This window comes from Sciurus vulgaris, assembly GCF_902686455.1.
Source record: "Sciurus vulgaris genome assembly, chromosome: 1".
Lineage (NCBI taxonomy): Eukaryota > Metazoa > Chordata > Mammalia > Rodentia > Sciuridae > Sciurus > Sciurus vulgaris.
Genome location: NC_136461.1, coordinates 587,028 through 607,257, shown reverse-complemented (window position 1 = coordinate 607,257; position 20,230 = coordinate 587,028). Strand labels below are relative to the sequence as shown.

At 60.4% G+C, this 20,230-nt stretch overlaps 2 protein-coding genes across 3 annotated transcripts; both read left to right on the top strand.

Moving 5' to 3' along the window:
• The first annotated feature begins 980 nt into the window (after positions 1–980).
• On the top strand, positions 981–2,478 carry AURKAIP1 (aurora kinase A interacting protein 1). 2 transcript variants are annotated; one of them, XM_079109607.1, is made up of 4 exons: positions 981–1,039; positions 1,425–1,514; positions 1,739–2,184; positions 2,284–2,478. In XM_079109607.1, exons 2-4 carry the CDS (start codon positions 1,463–1,465, stop codon positions 2,383–2,385), a joined length of 600 nt encoding a protein of 199 aa, XP_078965733.1. In that variant the 5' UTR covers positions 981–1,039; positions 1,425–1,462; the 3' UTR covers positions 2,386–2,478. The 2 variants fall into 2 exon arrangements, with proteins under 2 accessions (XP_078965733.1, XP_078965734.1); XM_079109608.1 differs by having other exon boundaries at positions 991–1,514.
• Positions 2,479–13,901: 11,423 nt separating this feature from the next.
• MXRA8 (matrix remodeling associated 8) lies at positions 13,902–17,981 on the top strand. Its single transcript, XM_079149343.1, has 9 exons — positions 13,902–14,050; positions 15,079–15,102; positions 15,195–15,497; positions 15,607–15,708; positions 15,778–16,248; positions 16,351–16,678; positions 16,746–16,822; positions 16,895–16,975; positions 17,179–17,981. The coding sequence occupies exons 1-9, from the start codon at positions 13,903–13,905 to the stop codon at positions 17,202–17,204; spliced, it is 1,560 nt and encodes a 519-aa protein (XP_079005469.1). The 5' UTR covers position 13,902; the 3' UTR covers positions 17,205–17,981.
• The last annotated feature ends 2,249 nt before the right edge of the window (positions 17,982–20,230 follow it).

Sequence of the window (20,230 nt, the reverse complement as noted above, 5' to 3'; positions counted from 1 at the left end):
TGGCCCCATCCAGCTCCCGAAGACTCGGACTGGAGATCTTGCACTAGTCTCTCATATTAGTCTCTGACCCTGGGGAGGTACTCTTACCTACAGCCTGTCTCCTCAAGCTTGGAGGCCAAGGTTGCCAGCCCCTGCCCAGGTGCTTTTTGCCCTTGCCTGGACTGTTCTTAACATGAAGACCTGGTTTTTCTGCATCTTCCTGGACCCTAGTTAGGTGAAGGAAGTCTGAGGACTGGAGTTGAGGGCACCATCCTGCCCTTTGTGACAAGACCAGTTACTAGGAGATGCTGTGCTTCCAAAAGTGGTCAAAATCTTCCTGCTTGGGAGTCCTGGGCAGCTCCTCGGGGAGGTAGGACCCTGTGTTGCCTGGTCACCTCGGTTACAGAGCCGGGCCTGGAGCCTGCAGTTTCTGCCCTCACCTGGCCTATCCTCCCTGCCACTCGCTGCTTAGTCGGGATGATCTGCTTGGCGTCTTCCTGCTAAGACTCCCTAGATGTCCCTGCTGCAAGGCCAGCCTCTGAGCATCAGGCGCCCCTGCAGGTCCTTTGTGGGGTCCCCTGTGCGACCTCGTCCATCCTAGCCAGCAGGCCTGTTTAGGTAGATGGCCAGGCGCTGAGCAGCCTTAGGGGGTCAGCAAAGCCGATCCCCAGAGTTTGCTTTGGGCGTGCCGTCTGATTTTTCCCTCCCCGGGTACAGTTTCGGAGCTTGTCTGCCTTAGAAAAGCTCTTAGATGTGGGAAGGGAAAGGAGTCTGTCAACCGAGTCACCGCCAGTTCCGCCGGCCCCGCCTCGCGCAGAGCTGGTCCCCAGCCCCGGAGGGAGCTCCGACCGAACGGCCCCAGCCACTTCCGTCGCCGCAGTCTTGGGCCCGCCGAGGAGGACCGGAGGCGCCGCGTAAGGTGGCGCATGCGCGCAGACACCCCGGGGGAGACTGGGAGTGCAGTTTCCTTCCGCGAGGGACGAGGCGGAACTGACGTATGCGTTAGGACTGCCCTTCGAACCGGAAGCCTTCGCTCACTGAGTCCCGGGGTCTTGTGTCGGTGCGAAGCGGGGTGCCGGGAGGTCGTCAGGGGGAGCCGGGCATAGGAGCGGGTTTGGCGGCGGACCGGAAGTCCGGCGCGGCGGTAGAGTGGTCAATTCCAGCCGCGCGGGCCCTTGCTCCTCGGTGCGTTGGGACGTTGATCGCCCCGTGCTGTTGTCTTGGGAGCCTGCGGGAACTGAGACTCAGGGAGGGACGGTGGCCCGTTGGAGTCGCGCCGCCACTGGCGGGGTTCGAGCAGGAGTCTGGGCGTCCGAGGGCCGAGCGGCGTGTGAAGGCATGCCCTCCTTGCGGGCCGGGGGGACCCGGAGTGGTGGGAAGCGGGAGTCGCGCGTCCTGGCCCGCCCGCCGCTCCCGCCTGACCTCAGCGGCCACCTGTGTTCCAGCTCCCTGGAGCACCTGGGGCCGCCGCCTCCCACCGACCATGTTCCTGCAGCGCCTGACTTTTCAGCTGGTCAGGTCTCTTCCCTGGGCAGGTAAGAGCCCTGAGGATTGGGACACGTGCCTGGGTTAGGAACGCGTCTGTCACGGCAGCCCAGCTCACCCTCAGCTGGAGGTAGGGACCTGGCCGTAGGCTTCCCCGAGAACGTACAGGGGTTGGACTAGGAATAAGGTGCAGGTCACCTCTCCAGGCTTGGGTGGTGGCAGTGTTCCTGCCTAGTGTAGTCTGAGGGTAACTGCGCCACATTGTTTCTTGCAGGTTGCAGTCGACCCTGGCGAGTCTCAGGGGTGCTGGGCAGCCATGCCTGCCGGCCACCATACACCTTGCAACCCACTGGCCAAAGTAGGGCTGTATCCCTTCCTGGCAAGGGGGCCCAGTTGGAGCTTGAGGAGTTGCTGGTCCCCAGAAAGATGGCCATCAGCCCTCTGGAGAGCTGGCTGACTGCCCGCTACCTCTTGCCCAGACTGGATGCTGGGGTTCCAGTGTCTGCTGCTCCAACCCAGCCCTTCCAGTGTCCACCCAGTCAGGTGGAGGGGGGTGCTAGGCAGGAGCACGAGGAAATCTGGGATGCGCCTCATATGCAGTGTAAAAATGTGCTGAAGATCCGCCGGCGAAAGATGAACCACCACAAGTACCGCAAGCTGGTCACGAGAACCCGGTTCCTGCGGCGGAAGGTCCGGGAAGGACGCCTGAAAAGGAAACAGGTGTGTCAGGGTACCTTCTTGGGCCTAGGGGGAGTGAGTGACTGAGAGTGCATGACTTTGCCAAAAGTCAGCTGGTGGTGACTTCCTCTGCCCTTGCAGATCAAGTTCGAGAGAGACCTGAGGCGCATCTGGCTGAAGGCAGGCCTGAAGGAGGCCCCCGAGGGCTGGCAGACCCCCAAGATCTACGTGAAGAATAAATGAGACTGGGAGCCTTTCTCCCCTGCCCCCCATGTCGTTGCACGTGACCTTTGTAATAAATGTTGGGAGGACTCCACTGTCCCCACTTGTCCTGGACATCTGCCTAGCATGGGATCCTGAGCTGCCCCAGACCTTTCTGCCTGGCAAGGGCTCTCGAGGTGGGGGCCACTGTCCTCTGCATTGGAGAATCCCAGGGCTCAAGGAGGCCAGTTATCTGTCCGTGCTGCGGTTGGCCCTCGCTGTCTTGCCTGACTGCTGAGTCGATGTGTGCCACGGGGAAGCTGTACACAGCCCAGGACTGGGGCACTGCACACACCGGTGGTGGAGTGCTGAGAGGCAGGTTGGCAGGGATGGCTGGAATGTATTTTATGAATGGAGCTGTGGGTGGGGCTTGCTGTGGAGTCAGGAGGCCCTGGTTTCCCTAGGGATGCGGGTGGTGCCCTGCAGACTCCTGGGTGCTCTGAGCCCTTCTGCTTGGCTGAGGCCACGTCCAGCCACAGGGGCAGGCACTGCATGGCTGTCAGTCTTCCAGGTGCCTTGACCTGGCTGGGAACCTGGCCAGTTATTGACTTCTCAGCCTCTGCCACTTCCCTGGGTTCTCAGTGGGGGTAGGGGCTGATTGGTTGCAGGGCCTGGAGAGTAGTTTGGAAGGTTTAGGGTTGGGGGTGAGGAAGGGGTACTGTTCACAGAACTGGAGGAGCCCAGAACCTTGGCTTGAAACAGGGCCCCGTGATTCTCAGTTCCCCCAGGTGAAGAGAAACATGTCACCCCTAAGAGCTGGGGGCCCGAGGAGCCCCTGCACTTATGCATCAAGCCATGGAGAAGCTGGACTGCAGGCATGGGAGCCTGGGTAGGGCACCAGAAATGTGTGTGGGCTCATCCGCTTTGCTCCCTGCCCTCTGACCCCTGCGTCAGATGCTAGCAATACGGTGTGTACTCAGACTGCAGCCTCCACCTGCTACCACGTCAGGGCCAAGGCATCTCTTGCTAGGACTCTCAGGGCTTCCTGTTTTTTGGTCACAAAAACATGTCTGGGAAACCAGGTGTGGTGGTGCACACCCACAATTCCAGCAACCTGGGAGGCCCAGGCGGGAAGAACAGGTTCAAGGCCAACGTCAGCAATTTAGACCCTAAGCAGCTTACTAAGACCTTGTCTCAGAATAAAAAATAAAAAAGGGCTGGGATGTAGGAATGTAGCTCAGTAGTAAAGTCCCTCTGGGTTCAATCCTCCCCCACCCCCCAAACCAAAATATTTCTGAGGCCTGGACTTAATTCCCTGCAAATCAGGCCTCAGAGGAGGGGAGGGTAACTTGAATACAGTTCCCGGGAGCTTCTGAGGTCGAAGGTACGCTGTGTGGATGGCTCCACGTTTCTCTGGGAGCCAGATGGAGCTAGCAGGTTTCCAAACAGCAGGGTCCTGTCCAGGTCCCTGTCTGTCAGGAGAGACTTAGGGGCTGTGTAAAGAAAGGGTGAGGCTGACCACAGCCTGGAGGCCTTCCAGGGTGCAGGCTTGCCTACACTGGTGGCCACAAGGGGGCAGCAGCCTGGCTTCTGGCAGGCCCTAGGACCAGGCTGAGGACCAGAACAGCAGGAGGGAAGCTCCCCACGGGGCCTCCCAGCGGGCGCATGGGCACCCTGTCTGGGTCTAGGTTTCCCTCACAGTGAGTGGGCTGGGGTCTCAGGACCAGGTTGTCAGCAGTGGAGCCTCCCCCAGTGGAGCAGGGCATGCCCTTCTGGAGCTGGGCCTCCTGCCTGCTGCTGGCCATCTTGGCTAGTGCCCAGGGCTGCCAAGCAGCTGCTCTCGGTATTTCCTGCCAGCCCTGCCACAGGAACTGCCCTGAAGCTCACCCCACCCTTCCCTGCTGTGGGAGAAGTGGGGTGTAGAGTGGGCTGTCTGGAGCCAAAGTCTCGGGCTTGGCAGGGTGGTCTGTGGGAGTAGCAGACCAGGTGGCTCAGGTCTGGCCCCTCCATCCCAGTTCCCAGGGTGCCAGCCAGAGGGGGCTCCAGGGCAGTGGTTCTCAACTGAGCCCTGGGCCACATCTGGAGACACTTTTGGTTGTTACACTGGGGGCAGAGGCCAGGGCTGCTGCCAAATCTGAGACAGAATGCCCCACCACAGAGCCAGCCCCAAATGTCAGCAATGCCAAGGGTGAGAGCCCACGTGTCTCTAGTCACCTCCTCTCCACCCGTCCCCTTGAGTAGGGCCTGGACTGCAGAGGTTGCTCTGCCTGTGGCTTGGAAGCCTTTAGGTCCTGGCCACTGCCTCAACAGACAATTTGGGGGTTTTATTTTTATCTCTGCAGCTGCTCCCAGGCTGCAAAAGGCTGCTCTCTCTTCCCCTATTTGGCCTCAACCCTGCCTCCCAGCCCCTTCCTGTTGTCACCCCTGTTCCGACCAGAGGCAGACAAGGTGCAGTGATGTGGAGCCTGTTACACGGCCCATGTGCTCTGGTCTAGCTATCAGCTGGCTCCGTCTCAGTCCTAGCGGCAGTCAGGGCTTGAGTTCCAGCCAGGGCTGCTGAGGGTGGTCTCAGCACATCCTGGAGCCCTGCCTCGTGGACCCTGGGCTGGGACCTGGCATCCACTGCCCCACCCCTGCCTGCATGGCCAGTGTCCTGGCCCTCCAGCCTCCAGTGGGGCGCTCCCGACTTGGGTTCCTGTGCTGGGCAAGGCACGGGTGTGAGGAGAGAAGCCCTGCGTCTCCAACCAGCCTCGCTCACTGTGGCCTGGGGAGCACGCAGCTGGCGAGGGCAGTGGTCCTCCTCCCAGAGCAGAGCCCAGAAGGCTACTTCCCTGGGCCGGGTTGTGGCCCGCGTGACTCCCTCAGGAAGGATGCTGGAACTGTGCCTAGGGCTGGAGATGCCTGTCTGAGGTTCGAGACCCCCACCCAGTTGTTCCCCAGTGTGGGCTGCAGAGCCCCAGTTGGGTCGCTTCAGAGTCGGGGTGGGGATGGAGGCCATGGCCCCACAGCTGTGTGGCCACCCTGGCAGGCTCTGTTGCTTCTGTTGGACATGGGACTTCAGTCTGTGGGTGCTGCCAGGCCTGGGGTGAGGACACCATCCAGCGGAGACCCCTCCAGGGAGCTCCGGGCTGGCTGTTCTGGCTAGTCCTTAACCCACCCTCGGGCCCCTCCTCAAACCCTCCCTCTTGCACTGTGGGGCTGCCGGTCCCACCAGGGTGTCCCCTCTTCAAGGGGTCCTGCTGTCCTCTTTCCAGTGTGCTGCCTCTCGATGCTCATCGGGCACTGGCTCATTGAGGAAGCATGTAATGGACACATCAAGTGGAGCCCCTCCCACCTCAGGTCTGACGCTCGTTTCCTGCAGGACTTGTTTGCCTGCAGCAGATCACAGGCAGGGACGGACACAGAAATCGAGGGCTGCGTCCCGTTTGACTCAGAACTCGGTTACTTTTGTCTATTTAGTCAGTCCTGGTGGTGCTGAAGATAGAACCCAGGGCCTGATCATTAGGTAGTGCTTACCCCCGAGTCACACCTGAGGCTGGCCTTGAAAATGTGATCCTCCTGTGTCAGCCTCCCAGGTCTGTGGGGTCACAGGTGTGCGCCACCATGCCCTGCCAGATAGTTCTTTTAACCGGGACAAAGCCTGATCCAATCAGTCTGGTTCTGTGATTTCTATATGAAGAAACCGTGTGGCTTTTCCCCAACTTTGTCAAGGTGCCTGGAACTCTGACAGTATCACAGCTTTCTATGTATGGAAGCTTAATGAATCTACTCTCCTCGATTTCCTGGTCTGTTTAATAAGTCAGGCCAGTTACCTTTTTTCCCCAAAAAATATTTAAGCTCACATAAACATATTTCTTCAACTATGGAAAATCAAAGTATCTGGCAACTTTCATAAAGGATTGTCCTTGTGAGCCTCGGACAGTGCTGTGCACAGTTAGATTTCACTGCCAGGTGGGTGGCCCCAGGGGCTTTCAGGGCACCTTCTCAGACAGGCAGCAGCCCCTCCTCCATGTGCTCTGGGGCCCTGTCGGGCTGCTCCCCTCAGGCTCCATCCCCCTCTCTTGAATTCAGGCGTGTGACCTGTCAGACACCATGGGCTCTGGCCATAAGGGACCTGCAGCATCGTCAGTGGAAGGGAGCCAGGTCTACACTCCTGCAGGATAGGAGGAGGGCATGTGGGCATAGGCCACAGGGACAGAAGCAGCCGGCACTTGAGGGAAGCTGTCTGGGACCCATCAGTCCAGGGTCTGTCCCTGACAATACCACAGGGAACAAGTCCCCACCAAGTCCTGCGGATGTCCTGATGAGCAGAATCTCAAGCAACAGCAGGCAGCTGGCCCCGGAGGCAGCTTTGGCCCTCCTGTGCCCGGCTGCGTGGTCAGGTGATGTTACCCCACACTCTTGACTTCACATACACACAAGCCCCTCCTGCAGCTCAGCATGAACTTGAGGGTGCTTACTTCACACTACTTTGTTGCTCAAATACTGTGTGTGTGTGTGTGTGTGTGTGTGTGTGTGTTACTGGGGATCAAACCCAGGGTGTTCTGCCTCTGAGCCACATCCCCAGCCTCCCCCGCATTCCACACCTTTTCTAATAATTTTTTGAGACTGCGTCTTGCTGAGTCCCAGGCTTGCCTGGAACTTGTGATCCTCCTGCCTCAGCCTCCTAAGTTACTGGGATGACAGGCCTGGCTACCACATCCATCTCATTGGATTCTGACATATGCTTGGTGCTTTGTTCTGGAACAACCCAGTGTCTGTGTGTGAGGGCCCCCAACATCCTGAAGAGCAGGCAAGACTGGGACTGTGTGCAGTGAGCCGTATCCTGAGGACTTCACTGACAGACCTGTGGTCCTGGGCAGCAGCAAGGCCAGTTGGCTCCCCAGCTTGGGTCAGAAGGAGGGTGTGGTTACCAGTTAGGACAGAAGTGCCACCATCCTGTCTGGAATGTGGCTGGCTTGTCTTAAAATGATACGGAGGAGCCAGGGCGCAGGAGCTGGGCTCCACCTGCCACCCTAACAGTTTTGCCTGTGTCTTGCTGGGAAACAGGCAGGAAGACCTGGTGAGGGCCACCCAGGGCAGCTGGCTGCAGGACTCATGCAGTGACAGCAAAGTTCACAGCAAACACCTGGATAAGTTCTAAAGATGCCAAAATTCACAAAAGAGTACAGAAAGAGTGGGTCACTGTAAAAGCATATTTGCCTCACAGTCCACGTGGACAGTGACTGATGGGTTGTACATTCTGTTACATACAGGTTGTTTTGTTGTTTTCTGTTTTGGAGGGGTGGTTACTGGGGATCGAAACCATGGGCGCTTCACAACTGAGCCGTATCCACAGCCCTTTTTATTTTTATTTTGGTAAGGGGTCTGAGTTGTTGAGGCTGGCCTTGAACCTGCTATCCTCCTGCCTTAGCCTCCAGAGTTGCTGGGACCACAGGCGCGCACCACCATACCCGCCATGTTATATAGACGTTAATGTAGTTACTAAAGCCCAAAGCTTGACTTTGTTATCTGACATGAGTACTTATGTAAAGACAGGCACGTTCTTAGGAGGCACCCTCCTGCTGAACTAGGAAGGCACATGGAATAGGAAAGAAAGCCCGTCCCCAAAGTGCTGGCTCTCTTGCAGGACCCAGGGGCGCCGTCCTCCACCCTGACCCCAGCCCTGCTCCAGCTGCTGACCGCAGGGCTGTCCCTATGCAGGGATGTTTTTCACCTGGTCCTCCCAGATCCTTCACTGCTGTGCTGTGTTTAGATATCGGTCCATGTTAGACCCACGACAGTGGCCCTCCCTCCTGGCATGACAGTGACACTGACCAGTTGTCTCTCCAGGGGTGCCTTCTGATTCTGCCTATCAAAACTTGAGCCCAGTTTCCCACGTGCAGAATGGACACGCCTTTACGCCTTGCCTGCCCGTGGGGCCCCCACGGGACTCCAGCAACACCAAGACCACCTGCCCGCTGAGGGGGTGAGGACCTCTGCAGACACGACAGGGGGTCCTGCCATCTGGTGACCACCTCCCACACCTCGCAGAGCTCCTGCCTGGAAGCCTTGCCACAGGGAGCGAGGTCGGAAGGGCGTGGCCTTCCCGAGCTGCCGGAGCCACACCCAGGCCGACGTCAGCCAGCTCCTCAGGCAGGCATGGGCAGGCTGGCTCAGGAGCCCAGGCCACCGCAGGCTCTCACACTGGCTTCGTCGCTGGGGCTCAACGCTCCTGTGGGTTCGTGACAGTCAGAACAGACACGAGCACGTCTGTGACCTCAGGGCCAAGGATGGGCTCCGTGGGAAAGCATTCCTGGATTCAATCCCCCCGTGAAAAAGCAGAAGGGTTATTTTAGAGTAAAGGAAGAACAGCTCTCAAATGAAACACAATAAAATCAAATAAACAGAGCCAGGTGGCACGAACTTGCAATCCCAGTGGCTTAGGAGGCTGAAGATCACAGGTTCAATGCCAGCCTCAGCAACTCAGGGAGGCCCTAAACTACTTAGCAAGACCCTGTCTCAAAATTAAAAAATTAAATGAAAAGGGGCTGGGGATGTGGTTTAATGATTAAGCACCCCTAGGCTTGTCCCTGGTACTAAATAGACAAACAAACAAAATAACTGAAAAAAAAAAAAAAACAAAAAAACAACCTACACAACTAGAGTCAGCACACCTACAGCCCCACCTAAAAAGGAGACTGAGGAAAGAGGATCAATTGGGCCCAAGAGTTCCAGACCAACCTGGGCACAGTGAGACAGGTCTGTGTGCTGTGTGTGTGGTACTGAGATGGAACCCAGGGCTTCTCACAGGCCGGGCAAGCCCCCCACCATAAGCCTCATCCCTCGCCCAAGGCCACCTCTCACAAGCATGAAGACAAAGGTTCGGGCTGGGGCTGGGGCTCTGTGGCAGAGGGCTCACCTAGCACGCGTGAGGCCCTGGGTTCTATCCTCAGCACCACCTAAAAATAAAACAAAGGTATCGTGTCCACCTACAACTAAAACAAAACATCCTTTAAAAAAGTGTTCTCCTCCAACCCCCTGTAGCCGGAGGGCGCGCGAGGCTGCCGTGACACAGGACTCGGGAGCATTGGGCCGCTGCTGCACCCCAGCCTTTGCTGTGCTCTTTCACTGTGGTCCGGTGCCAGGCGGCAGCAGGGTCAGTCACTGGGCAGGCCACAGGCAGATGGCCTGGGAGTGAAGAGGCAGAGGGGCCCCACTGCAGGTGGGCTGTGAGGACCCAGGTGCTGGCTTCCACGTGGAGGGGGCGTCAGGAAGGTCACTGTAGGCCAAGTCAAGGCTACCTGGTTGTCAGAGGACTACATGTGATAGGCATATGGCTGGACTGAGCTCTGCAGCAGGTGGTCACCATGCCGCTGACCCCTTCCTCCAGCGCTTCCCTTGGGTGAGACTCTCCCACCCGTGCCACGGAGGAGAGAGGCTGGAAGGCAGCAGCAAGGGGCAGCAGGGGCCCTGAGGGACCAGGGTGCCCTGAGAAGCAGCCTTTCATCCTGGGCGCAGCAGACGCAGCCTGCCTGCTCTGCCGCACAGATGGAGCCTGTGACCACAGTCATGCTGCAAGCACACTCCCCAAGGTCAGCCCCCAGGAGCCTCTGGAAGGTGCGCAGCCCCGGCCTCAGGAAAGAAAGGCTGGCCTTCTTGACCCACTGGGCCCCTCTACCAGCAGCCAGTCCCAAATTGGAGACCAAGCACTGGTGGACCTGGGGAATCACTTGTCCTCAAGGACAGGTGGCTTTTCCTTCTGTGAGCTTACCCCGTCCATTCCAGGGGCGGATTTAGTCTCCTGCTGCTGGTAACATTCACATAGTCACTGCATGGTTCCCTCAGCCAAGGGTCTGTGTCTCTGCTGGGGTGCTTGCCAGCTCGTCCCTGAGGGTTGGTGGCCCTCTTCCAGTCACTCAGGCTGAAGGCTCCTGTCCCTGCAGCTGTGGGGCTGAGGTCCAGTCTCTCCTTGACTGTCAGCTGGAGTGCTCTTGCTCCCAAAGGGGACGCAGGCCACCCCGCCAGCCCCTGGACTGAGTCCTGCTGCTCTCAGGTCAGAGGGAACAGCACTGGGTACCTGTGCGGCTGTGCTGGGACATCCGCGCCTGGGTCAGATTGTGGAGCCCCACGGACTAGTTGAGGGGCTGGATCTATGCCACCCATGTTCGCAGGAAGGGGCTGGGTGGATGCAAGCCCCATGGGTCAGGAGTCTTGGGCACCATCTTAGAATTCTGCCCACAGGTGGACTTGGTGGGGCCATTTTCCTTGCACGTCCACATAAACCCTGACGGCTTTAACCCAACCATCTCAGTGTTTCCTTATAGGAGGCAGCCTCCTCAAGTGCCCTGGTCAGCCCTTGCAGCCCATCCTTGGCCGGTCCAGCCAAAGAGTGTCTGCCTTGTTTGATTCTGCTGTTGGTACTTGCCTCAGTGTACAGAATGATCTGAAGAGCTGGGCACAAGTGTTGGTGCACACCTGTGGCCCAGCTTCCTGGGAGGCTGAGGCGGAGGATTGAAAGTTCAAAGCCAGCCCCAGCATCTTCGCGAGGCCCTAAGCAACTCAGTGAGATCCTGTTTCAAAATAAAGATAACTAGGGGCTGTGGTTGTGGCTCAGTGGTAGAGCATTTGCCTTGCACATGTGAGGCATTGGGTTCAATCCTTACACCACATAAAAAAATAAAGGTATTGTATTCATCTACAACTGAAAGTATTTTTTTAAGAAATAAAAAAAAATAAAAATGGTTGGGGAGTCAGATGTGGTGTCACACACCTGTAATCCTAGTGGCTCAGGAGGCTGAGGCAGGAGGATCACAAGCTCAAAGCCAGCCTCAGCAGTTTAGCGAGGCTCTAAGTAATTCAGGGAGACTGTCTCAGAATAAAGTATGAAAGAGGGCTGGGGATGTGGCTCAGTGGTTAAGTGCCCCACGGTTGAATCCTGGGTATCAAAAAACCAAACAGAACAAACAAACAAACAAAAAAAACAACCCAGAATGATCTGAAGAAATGATCAGCTGCCAGCAGGGCAGGCCTGAATGCTTTGCAGTGTTGGGCAGTGCCTGGGGCAGGCCTGGCATACAGTTGGTGCCTGCTAAGTGCTTGCTGAATGAAGAAAATGTGCAGTGTTTTTTTTTAAACTATCTTCTTTTGGTTGTTCACACAGGTATTGATTTTGCAGTCCTGAGGGCGGAACCTAGGGCCTCAGGCAGGCCAGGCACACGCTCCACTGAGGAGCTGCACCCAGCCCAGGGTGGACTTGTGTGTGAGCACCTTCTGTTTGTGTGCGTGTCTGTCTCCCTGTTCCTTGTGGATCAGCAGAGGCCTGGTGGGTGACCTGTGAGTAACCCAGGCCCCTCAGAAGGCCGGAGCAGGAGGATGGCATGTTGCAGGCCAGCCTGGGCGACCGAGTGAGACCCTGTCTGGAAATGCCCTCAGACGGCTGGGGTGTGGCTCAGTGGGAGGGTGCCTCAGTGGTTCCCATTCCCAAGCCCCAGAGTGAGCGTGAGTGGGTGTGCACGGCTGTGTGCACAGTTGGGTCTGGTTGTCTCTGGGCCTGTGGCTTTTCTTCCCCATGTGCCGATGAGCCGGCTGCTTGGAATCTCCGAGTCACCAGGAACAGGAGCCAGCGCCGGATCCTGGATCCCAGCTAGCGCCAGTGGGCTGGTGCATCCCCTTGTCTGACCACGCCTCCAGAAGAGCTGCTGGGCCCAGGCCCTGGTCTGGCTGGGCTGGGGGCCTGGCCAGAGCATGGTGAGGTCAGTGGTTTTGTTTTGTCCTGGCCTGCCCTCTTCCTGCAGAGATGAAGTTGCCAGTGGAGAGTGGGCTGTGTGTCCACAGCATGGCAGGCAGCCCAGGGGCTTGCAGGGGCTCCACAGCCCAGCCCAGGAAGGAGCAGGAGGGTCCCAGGCCCTCGGTTGGGGGGGGACAGGCACTGGTTGGCAGCCCAGATTGCCCCCTCCCCAGCCTCTGTGGTCATCTGTGGCTGTTTCCTGCTGAGGGTGGGAGGGAGCAGTGGGCCTTCTGCTCCACTCCCTGGCCTGAAGCACAGGACGGGATGGCAGGAGAGTGTTGAGGGTCAGCTGTGCCTGCCCAGCCTCTCAAAGGTCAGGCCTCCCAGACATCAGCATCTGGCTTGTGACCTGCCTCTGAATTGCTGGGGTCTGCATTTTGAGGGCATCCCAAATTTCAGCAAGCAGGGTTGAGGACAGGGGACCCGCAGGGATGGGGAGGGCCCTGTGGCTATTTAGGGTGCCCTGGTCTGAGCAGGGGATGGAACAAAGTGCCTCTAGTCTCCTTCCAACTCCCCCCAGACTCCCATTGGAGCCAGGGCTCCTCCTGGACCCCAGAGGTCAGCCATCTGCCTGTGGCCTGCACCTTCTCCCTCTGTGGGGACAGAGAACGTGAGAGGGACAGCCTGGGACAGGTGGGTTGGGAGAGACACGCAGCCGAGGTCCTGTTCCCAGGGAGAGTGGCGGAGATGTCCACAGAGGCTTCAGCACTAATGGAAACCAGTTACGAAAACAGGGGCCGGCGGGCTGGAGGGCCGCAGGGCGGGGCTTGTTTTTCCAGAATGAAGGCTGGGGGCGGAGCTGGGGGCGGAGCTGGGGCGGAGCTGGGGGCGGAGCTGGGGGCGAGTTCCCACTCGGACTCCCGGCGGGGAAAGGGGCCCCACCCAGCCTGGAGAAGCTGGGACCCTCAGGTCCTCGCCCTCAGCCCCTCTTGTCCCCTCCCCTCGTGGCAGCCTGGGGTGGGAGCCTTATCGGAGGACCCGGGAACCCTGCCCCAGGGCTTGGGGCCTGTGAGGAGCATTCCATCCACAGGGGCGGCCCAGGCTGCGTGGAGGGGTTCTGTGGTTGCGTGGAATCTTCTTTTCTTCCCTTTTGTCTTGAGGTTTGCTTAACTAGCAGGAGCGGGTTTGGTACACAGGGCCTGCTCTGTCATTTCACATCTGTTTATGTGACTTGTACGTTTCCCAGAGCTTCAAATTTGTGCCTTTCGTTGTGGGGTGGGGGGTCTCCCAGGGGCACAGAGCCTGGGTGAGTCTGGTTTTAGGGACAGGACGCTCTGTCCAGGTCGCCCACCCCTCTGGCCTCAGTGCCAGGGGCCACCCTGGCTGGCTCCTCTGGGTCCTAAGGAGGACTGGGCCTCAGTGCCCATCATGCTGTCCCCAGGGAGCCCACCAGGGCCTCTAGAAGTGTGCCAAGTTCCTCCTCAGATAAGAGGAAAAGGCAGAAAGGCCATCGGGCACAAGGGGCCAGCAGGTGGGGGGAGCTCGTGGGGGAACATCAGAGGTGGGGACAGAGGGGCCCCCACCCAGAACAACAGCCCAGGAAGTCGCAGATGTCAGACACTCACATAGCCTCAGGGGTCCTCCCTCAGGCCCCATTGCCCCCACAAGGACTAGGCTGCTATCCCTCCCCAGGACTGACCAGCAAGTGACCGGCCAGGGCTCCACTCCACCCTCCAGGGCAGGGTGGCTGCAGGGCAGCCCCTCCCCACCAGAGCAGCCAAGGATGTGGAGGCCAAGGGGCCGGAGCAGAGGGAGTGGGCGGGCACAGATCGCCGGCCCAGGACTCCGTGATGTCACGGCGGGTGCTTGGCGGGGGAGGGGGTCGGCTGTTTTTCTGGAGAGTTGGAGCTGGAGCGAGACAAAGCCAGGCGAGGGGCTGGGCTGGCGCCATGGAGCTGCCGTCCCGCGCCCTGCTGTGGAAACTCCTGCTTCTGCAGAGTGAGTCGGGAGGCTGGGGCTCCGGTGCCAGCTACCCGTGCTGGGCAGAACCTCCTGTCTGCGCTTGGGCTGGGAGGGCCGAGGTGCCCCTGCCAGGGACGGGGACGGGCTGGGGGCCTCGAAAAGAGCATTCACTGGAGGGCGTCTGGATTCAGACAGACCTCTGACAGTTCCCGTGTGGGATGTGGGGATGCTGGAGCCCAGAGGGGGGAGCCCGTGGCCAAGGGTGCCTCCGTGGGGCCTCCTGAGCCCGACTCACCAACTCACCGTGGGGCTCCAGGTTAAGTGACTCAGGTCTGCACTTCTGAAGGGGATGCCTGAGAACTCTGGGGCTTGCAGGGTCTGCCCAGCCCCCTTCAGGGCCCCCTGGCCCGCCCTGGCTGGCCTGCTGACCCTGCACATTCCTCTCAGAAGCTCTGGGCGCTCGGCCACTTCTCTGCAGCAGGAACTTGGGCCTGTGGGGTGGCAGATGGGGGCGTTTTCCCCATGCCCACTCCTCCAGCTTCAGGCTCCACTGAATCCTGGTTGTGGGGCAGCATTCCCTGGGGTCTAAGGTTTCAGGACCCTCCAGGGCTTAAGTGGTGTGGCCCTCCCACATGAGCATGTGCACAGGCCTCAGGCTGAGGAGTTTGGGGTGGACTCAGCGCAGTGATGCGGTGGCCGCTGATGACAAGCCCACACTCCGGAGCCAACCATCAAGGGGTCAAATCCTGGCCTACAACTCAGCCCCTGGGGAGCCCAGCTTCCCCACTCCCGAAGGGCAGGAGCTGTCCCCAAATCCCAGGCAGAGTGGCAGTGAGGGTTGGGGGCTTGTGAGGGTCTGCCCATGTCCAGCTGCAGGAGCCCCACCCTGTGTCCCCACTTCTTCTGCTTCACTGCAGCCACAGTTCAGCGGGCATCATGGAAACAACCTTGTCCGGGACTGCAGGGGGGCCCAGGAACCAAGTGGCCACAGGCTGGGGGCGGGGGTGACTGGTACCAAGGGCTGAGGGTGCTCCTCCCTAGTCTTACTCTTCCTCTCCTTCCAGGCTCTGCTGTTCTCCTGTCCTCAGGTTAGTGACCACTCTACGGTGTGTGTGTGTGGGGGGGCACTCCTACCAGTCCCCTTGGGCCCCAGCCCTGCTGACTCTCCTTTCTTCATCAGGGCCCTCCGGGTCCCCAACAGCTGGCAGCTCGGTGGTGTCTGAGTCGGCAGTGAGCTGGGCAGCGGGTACCCAGGCTGTGCTGCGTTGCCAGAGCCCGCGCATGGTGTGGACCCAGGACCGATTGCACGACCGCCAGCGTGTGGTCCACTGGGACCTCAGCGGCGGACCGGGAGGTCCAGCGCGCCGACTTGTGGACATGTATTCGGCGGGTGAGCAGCGAGTATACGAGCCGCGGGACCGTGGCCGCCTGCTGCTGTCGCCCTCCGCTTTCCAGGACGGCAACTTCTCACTGCTCATCCGCGGTACGGTGATGGAACCCCGGGGTGCCCAGGGAATGCGGGCTGCTGGGGCGCGGGCGTGGCGGCGAGAGCTCATGTGGCCGTTTTCTCCGGGCGGGCGGGCGGCAAGCAGCAGTGGAGGAAGGCGACGAGGGGCTGTATACCTGCAACCTGCACCACCACTACTGCCACCTCTACGAGAGCCTGGCCGTGCGCCTCGAGGTCACCGACGACCGTGAGTGTGCCCCGCGCGCGCCCCCCACCCCTCCGGTCGCCGGCCGCTGACCGGTCCCTCCCTCCGCAGCCCGAGCCGCGCGCGCGTACTGGGACGGCGAGAAGGAGGTGCTGGCCGCGGTGCGCGGCGCGCCCGCGCTGCTGACGTGCGTGAACCGCGCGCACGTGTGGACCGACCGGCACCTGGAGGAGGCGCAGCAGGTGGCGCACTGGGACCGGCAGCCGCCAGGGGTGCCGCACGACCGAGCCGACCGCCTGCTGGACCTGTACGCATCTGGCGAGCGCCGCGCCTACGGGCCGCCCTTCCTGCGCGACCGCGTGGCGGTGGGTGCCGACGCCTTCGCGCGCGGCGACTTCTCGCTGCGGATCGACCCCCTGGAACCGGCCGACGAGGGCACCTACTCTTGCCACCTGCACCACCACTACTGTGGTCTGCACGAGCGCCGGGTCTTCCACCTGAGGGTCACTGAGCCCGCCGCGGAGCCGCCCCCGCGGGCCTCGCCCGGCAACGGCTCTGGTCACAGCGGCGCCCCCGGCCCAGGTGAGCGCGCCGACCCGGGGAGCGGGAGGCAGTGCGCCCCCTGCCCGTCCCGCGTTTCCTCCTGGGGCCCGCGCCTGACGCTGCCCGCCCGCCCGCCCGCAGACCCCACGCTGGCGCGAGGCCGCAGCGTCATCAACGTCATAGTCCCCGAGGGCCGGGCCCACTTCTTCCAGCAGCTGGGCTACGTGCTGGCCACACTCCTGCTCTTCATCCTCCTGCTCATCACTGTGGTCCTGGCCACACGCCAGCGCCGCCGCGGAGGTGAGGCTGGAGCCTTCCAGACCCCGGGGCTCGCGGGTGCTGTGACCCCGCGGATGGCGAGCCCAAGTGCGGAGGGCTTCGCCGGGGAGGGGCGAGGCTGCCCCCAACACCGTCTCCCTCCATCGGCAGGCTACCAGCACGCCGACAGGAAGCTGGCCAAGTCCGCAGGGTGAGTGCTGCCTCCCGCCCCGCCCCCGCCCAGGCCGGCCACACCCGCTAACCTGCTGCCCCTCCAGGAAGGATGTGAACTTGGCGGAGTTTGCCGTGGCCGCAGAGGATCAGGCTCCTTATAGGAGTGAGGACATTCAGCTAGGTAGGCCAGACACCACGGCCAGGGCGGGGAGGGCGCCTCTGGGAGGACCTCACCCTGCTTTCCCCACACCAGATTACAAGAACAACATCCTGAAGGAGAGAGCTGAGCTGGCCCACAGTCCGCTGCCCGCCAAGAGCATCGACCTGGACAAAGGTGAGCACTGGTGGGGAGGCTCCTGCCGCCCCTCTGCTGACCCCAGTCTACCCAACTCCAGGATCCCAAAGGCAGGCTCCAGGTCCCACGGGCAGAAGACCCCTGCCGTCTCTACTCAGGAGCTCTGAGTCCTGGAGAATGCCTGCCCTGAATTTCCCATGGAAAGGGGCAGAGTTGACAGCAGCTGTTTGGTTGGTTTCCAGAGTTCAGGAAGGAGTACTGCAAATAAAAGGGGCCTGGGCTCCTGGCTGGCCAGCAGCTCTGCCTTGGAGGATGTCTCCTGACCTTCCCACGCTCACCTGGCTCCTTCCCAGCGGCTGGACCCGCTTGCTTTCCTGGAACTTGGTCTGGACTGGCCAGAGTGGCTGCCCTCACACCCTCTTCCAGGAACCACGTCATTCTCCTAGGGACTCTGCCACAGTCCCTAGTGGCCACCACCCTTCGGCCACCCTTGTCCAGGTGGCCCTGCTCCCACTTCCAGCACAACCAAGATCCCTCTATGTCCACCAAGGCTTCAGGTCCTCCTGGCCTCTCCCTGCTAGGGGCAGGAAGATGCCCAGAGAGGCTCAGTCAGGACCTGGGGGCTTAGGAAGCTGGGGTCAGCCTGGGAGGCTGGCACAACCCCTTTCTTCAGGGGTGCTTTGTGCCACTGCCGAGCCCCCAAGGGCCTTTCCAGACTGCATTGCCCAGAGTCCCTGCTGGGCTGCTGCCTGATCTGTGCTGGGACTGAGGACAGCCCTCTGTGCTGCTTGGGCCACTGGGGCCACCCCTTGGCTCCACCTCTGCCTTCCACCCCTTTCTCCAGCTTTCTCTCCCCTTTTTTCCATGGCCCACCTGACAGTCACTGGGTGTCTCGTGACCTTGACCAGTGCCCCTCCCTGGGCTGGAGTCTGGCTTTTGATTTGACTGAGGACAGAGGGGGGCGGGGAGATGGTTCTGTGTGCTGCCACATTTGGTCCTACTGGGGGATTTGCCACAACCCAATAAAGGCCACATCTGACTTTTAGACTTGGTCCAGGTATGCCTACAAAACCATCTGTCCATCCCCCCAGGAGCCCCCAGTCAAGCGTTCTCACTCTCTTCGCAGTGCCATAGTCCTGTCCATCCCTGTAAGCGGCAGGTCTGAGTCCTCCTAGGAGCAAGGGCCCAGTTCTGCTGCTTACTCCTGACAGTGAAGGGCTTTCAGTTCTTCTGTCTGTCTGGATGCGGGAGGGAAGCACATGAGGACAGCAGGGACCACATGTTAGTCCAGTGCTCTGAGGTGCAGACCAGAAACAGACAGAAGGCTTCACCAGGATGTAGGTGCCACACTGCAGAGTTCAGGAGATGGCAGGAGAGCTGGGCCCCAGGGCCTGGCCAACAGGGGCTTACACTGGCCCCCTGCTCAGCCGCTGGCGAGGAGCTGACTGCGTGTTCTTGACACAGCATAGGTGGAGGTGAGGGGAGAAAGAGTGTACACGGACCTCATTTACCACCAAGGCCCCTCCTCCAGTGCCCTCAGAATAGTGGGGGAAGAGCTAGGCACAGCTGCACTTGCCTGTAATCCCAGGGGCTTGGGAGGCTGAGGCAGGAGGATCACAAGTTCAAAACCAGCCTCTGCAACTTAGCAAGGTGCTAAACAATTTAGGGAGACCCTGCCTAAACAAACAAACAAAAAAATGGGCTGGGGATATGGTTCAGTGGTTAAGTGCCCCTGGGCCCTGGGTACAATCCCTGGTACAAAAAAAAAAAAAAATTATAGTGGGGGCAGTAGGGTGGCAATCACCTACAAGGACCCCACATGCCAAGGTGTGTAGGTGCACTTCCCTGCCAGCCTAGCAGCCTGTGGCCCCACCAGTGGCTATACTGTCCCTGGACAAGCCCTTCCTGCAGGGGCTCAGGCTGTGGCCACACTCGCCCCTTCTGGCAGGTCCCCAGCCTGACCATGTTGGCATCAGCCTTAGGATCAGCCTCAGGCGCTGGGTACTGTCCTCTCCTAAAACTGGAGCTAAATGTCAGGTGGGAGCTAGAGGGCAGCTAGCCCGCGTCTCTGACCTGACCCACAGCTGTTTGTGTCTGGCCTACTGGGCTCTCAGGCAGGGACTGGCTTCCTTTTTCCTTGGGCACCAGCAGAGACCCTCCAGGGTCAGACCATCTGAGACCATCCTGCCTGGCTTCTTCAGGTTACCCTTGAGGAGACCAAGGTCTGGGGGAGAGGGCCCTTCTCCAGGTGAAGGCCAGGTGGTGAGCAGGGCAGCAGAGTTCTGCTAGTCATCCCCACCAGAGCTAAAGCTGCAGGGGTCCGGACACTTGGCCTAGGCTATACTTGGAACTTCTGACCAGCCTGTGGGTCTCCCAGGCAGTGGTGGGGTCTTTCTTTGTGTTGGTCCTGTGTCTGGGATGATCACAACCAGGCAGATGGGAGAGTCCCAGGTCACAAGGGGCATCACACATGTCTTCCCCCATCACCCCTGCTGCAGCCTAGGACCGCCCCACCTCTGGCCAGCGTGGGGCTCCTTCTAGTGGCCTGGAATCTTTCTCCTGGGGGCAGGGAGACCCTCCAGGTCTGCAGAGCAGCAAGTGGCTGGACCTTTCACCGCCTGAGGCATGCACTGGGTCTCCCTTGCCCTGTGGAGGACTGCTGGCTGGCTCAATCTACACAGAGGAACAAAGTTCCTCTGGCTTAGCAGTTGCCAGGGCATCGAGCCTGGACAACTCTGCACACCCGTGGCCACGCGAGTTCTCCACCCGCGCGAGCACCACATGCACTTTGCCAGAGTTTCCTGGAGCTCCCATGGGACCCGGAAGTGGACACACGAGTTTGGGGCTGGCGCCAGGCACACATTGCTGTTGGCTTGGTGCCCGACCCAAGTATCTTCAGCTTCCTGCGGTGCGCCCCACAGCCCGCCAGAGAGACCAGACGCCTCTGGACTCTGGGCACCCAGGACCCGGACATTCTCGGGAGAGGGTGGAGAAACGGGGACACTACCAGCGACGCTCTCCCTGGTCTCAGTGCATCTCGGGTCCAGGGGCGCGGGGTGGCAGGGGGCGGGGTCTCCCTCTGACAGCTGGGGACCCGACGTGCAGGTGAGGTCGGGGCTTCCTGGGGGGTCCCTCCGCCTTTACCCGGGGCGCGTCCGTCTGGGTGCCGGGACCCTAGGACTGAGCGTGGACTGAGGCCGGCGCGCGTGTCGGGAGCGCCCCGTGCTCCTGGCCGGGGACTCGGGGCCCGAGCACCGAGTGGGCTGGGCGGGCGGCGCCAGGGCGAGCGAGCCA

Coding starts and splice junctions, on each gene's coding strand:
- AURKAIP1 (XM_079109607.1), top strand. CDS start 1,463: ATGTTCCTGCAGCGCCTGACTTTTCAGCTGGTCAGGTCTCTTCCCTGG. Junction 1,515..1,738: donor CAGGTCTCTTCCCTGGGCAG/GTAAGAGCCCTG, acceptor TGTTTCTTGCAG/GTTGCAGTCGACCCTGGCGA. Junction 2,185..2,283: donor GACGCCTGAAAAGGAAACAG/GTGTGTCAGGGT, acceptor CTGCCCTTGCAG/ATCAAGTTCGAGAGAGACCT.
- MXRA8 (XM_079149343.1), top strand. CDS start 13,903: ATGTCACGGCGGGTGCTTGGCGGGGGAGGGGGTCGGCTGTTTTTCTGG. Junction 16,679..16,745: donor AAGCTGGCCAAGTCCGCAGG/GTGAGTGCTGCC, acceptor CTGCCCCTCCAG/GAAGGATGTGAACTTGGCGG. Junction 16,823..16,894: donor GAGTGAGGACATTCAGCTAG/GTAGGCCAGACA, acceptor TCCCCACACCAG/ATTACAAGAACAACATCCTG.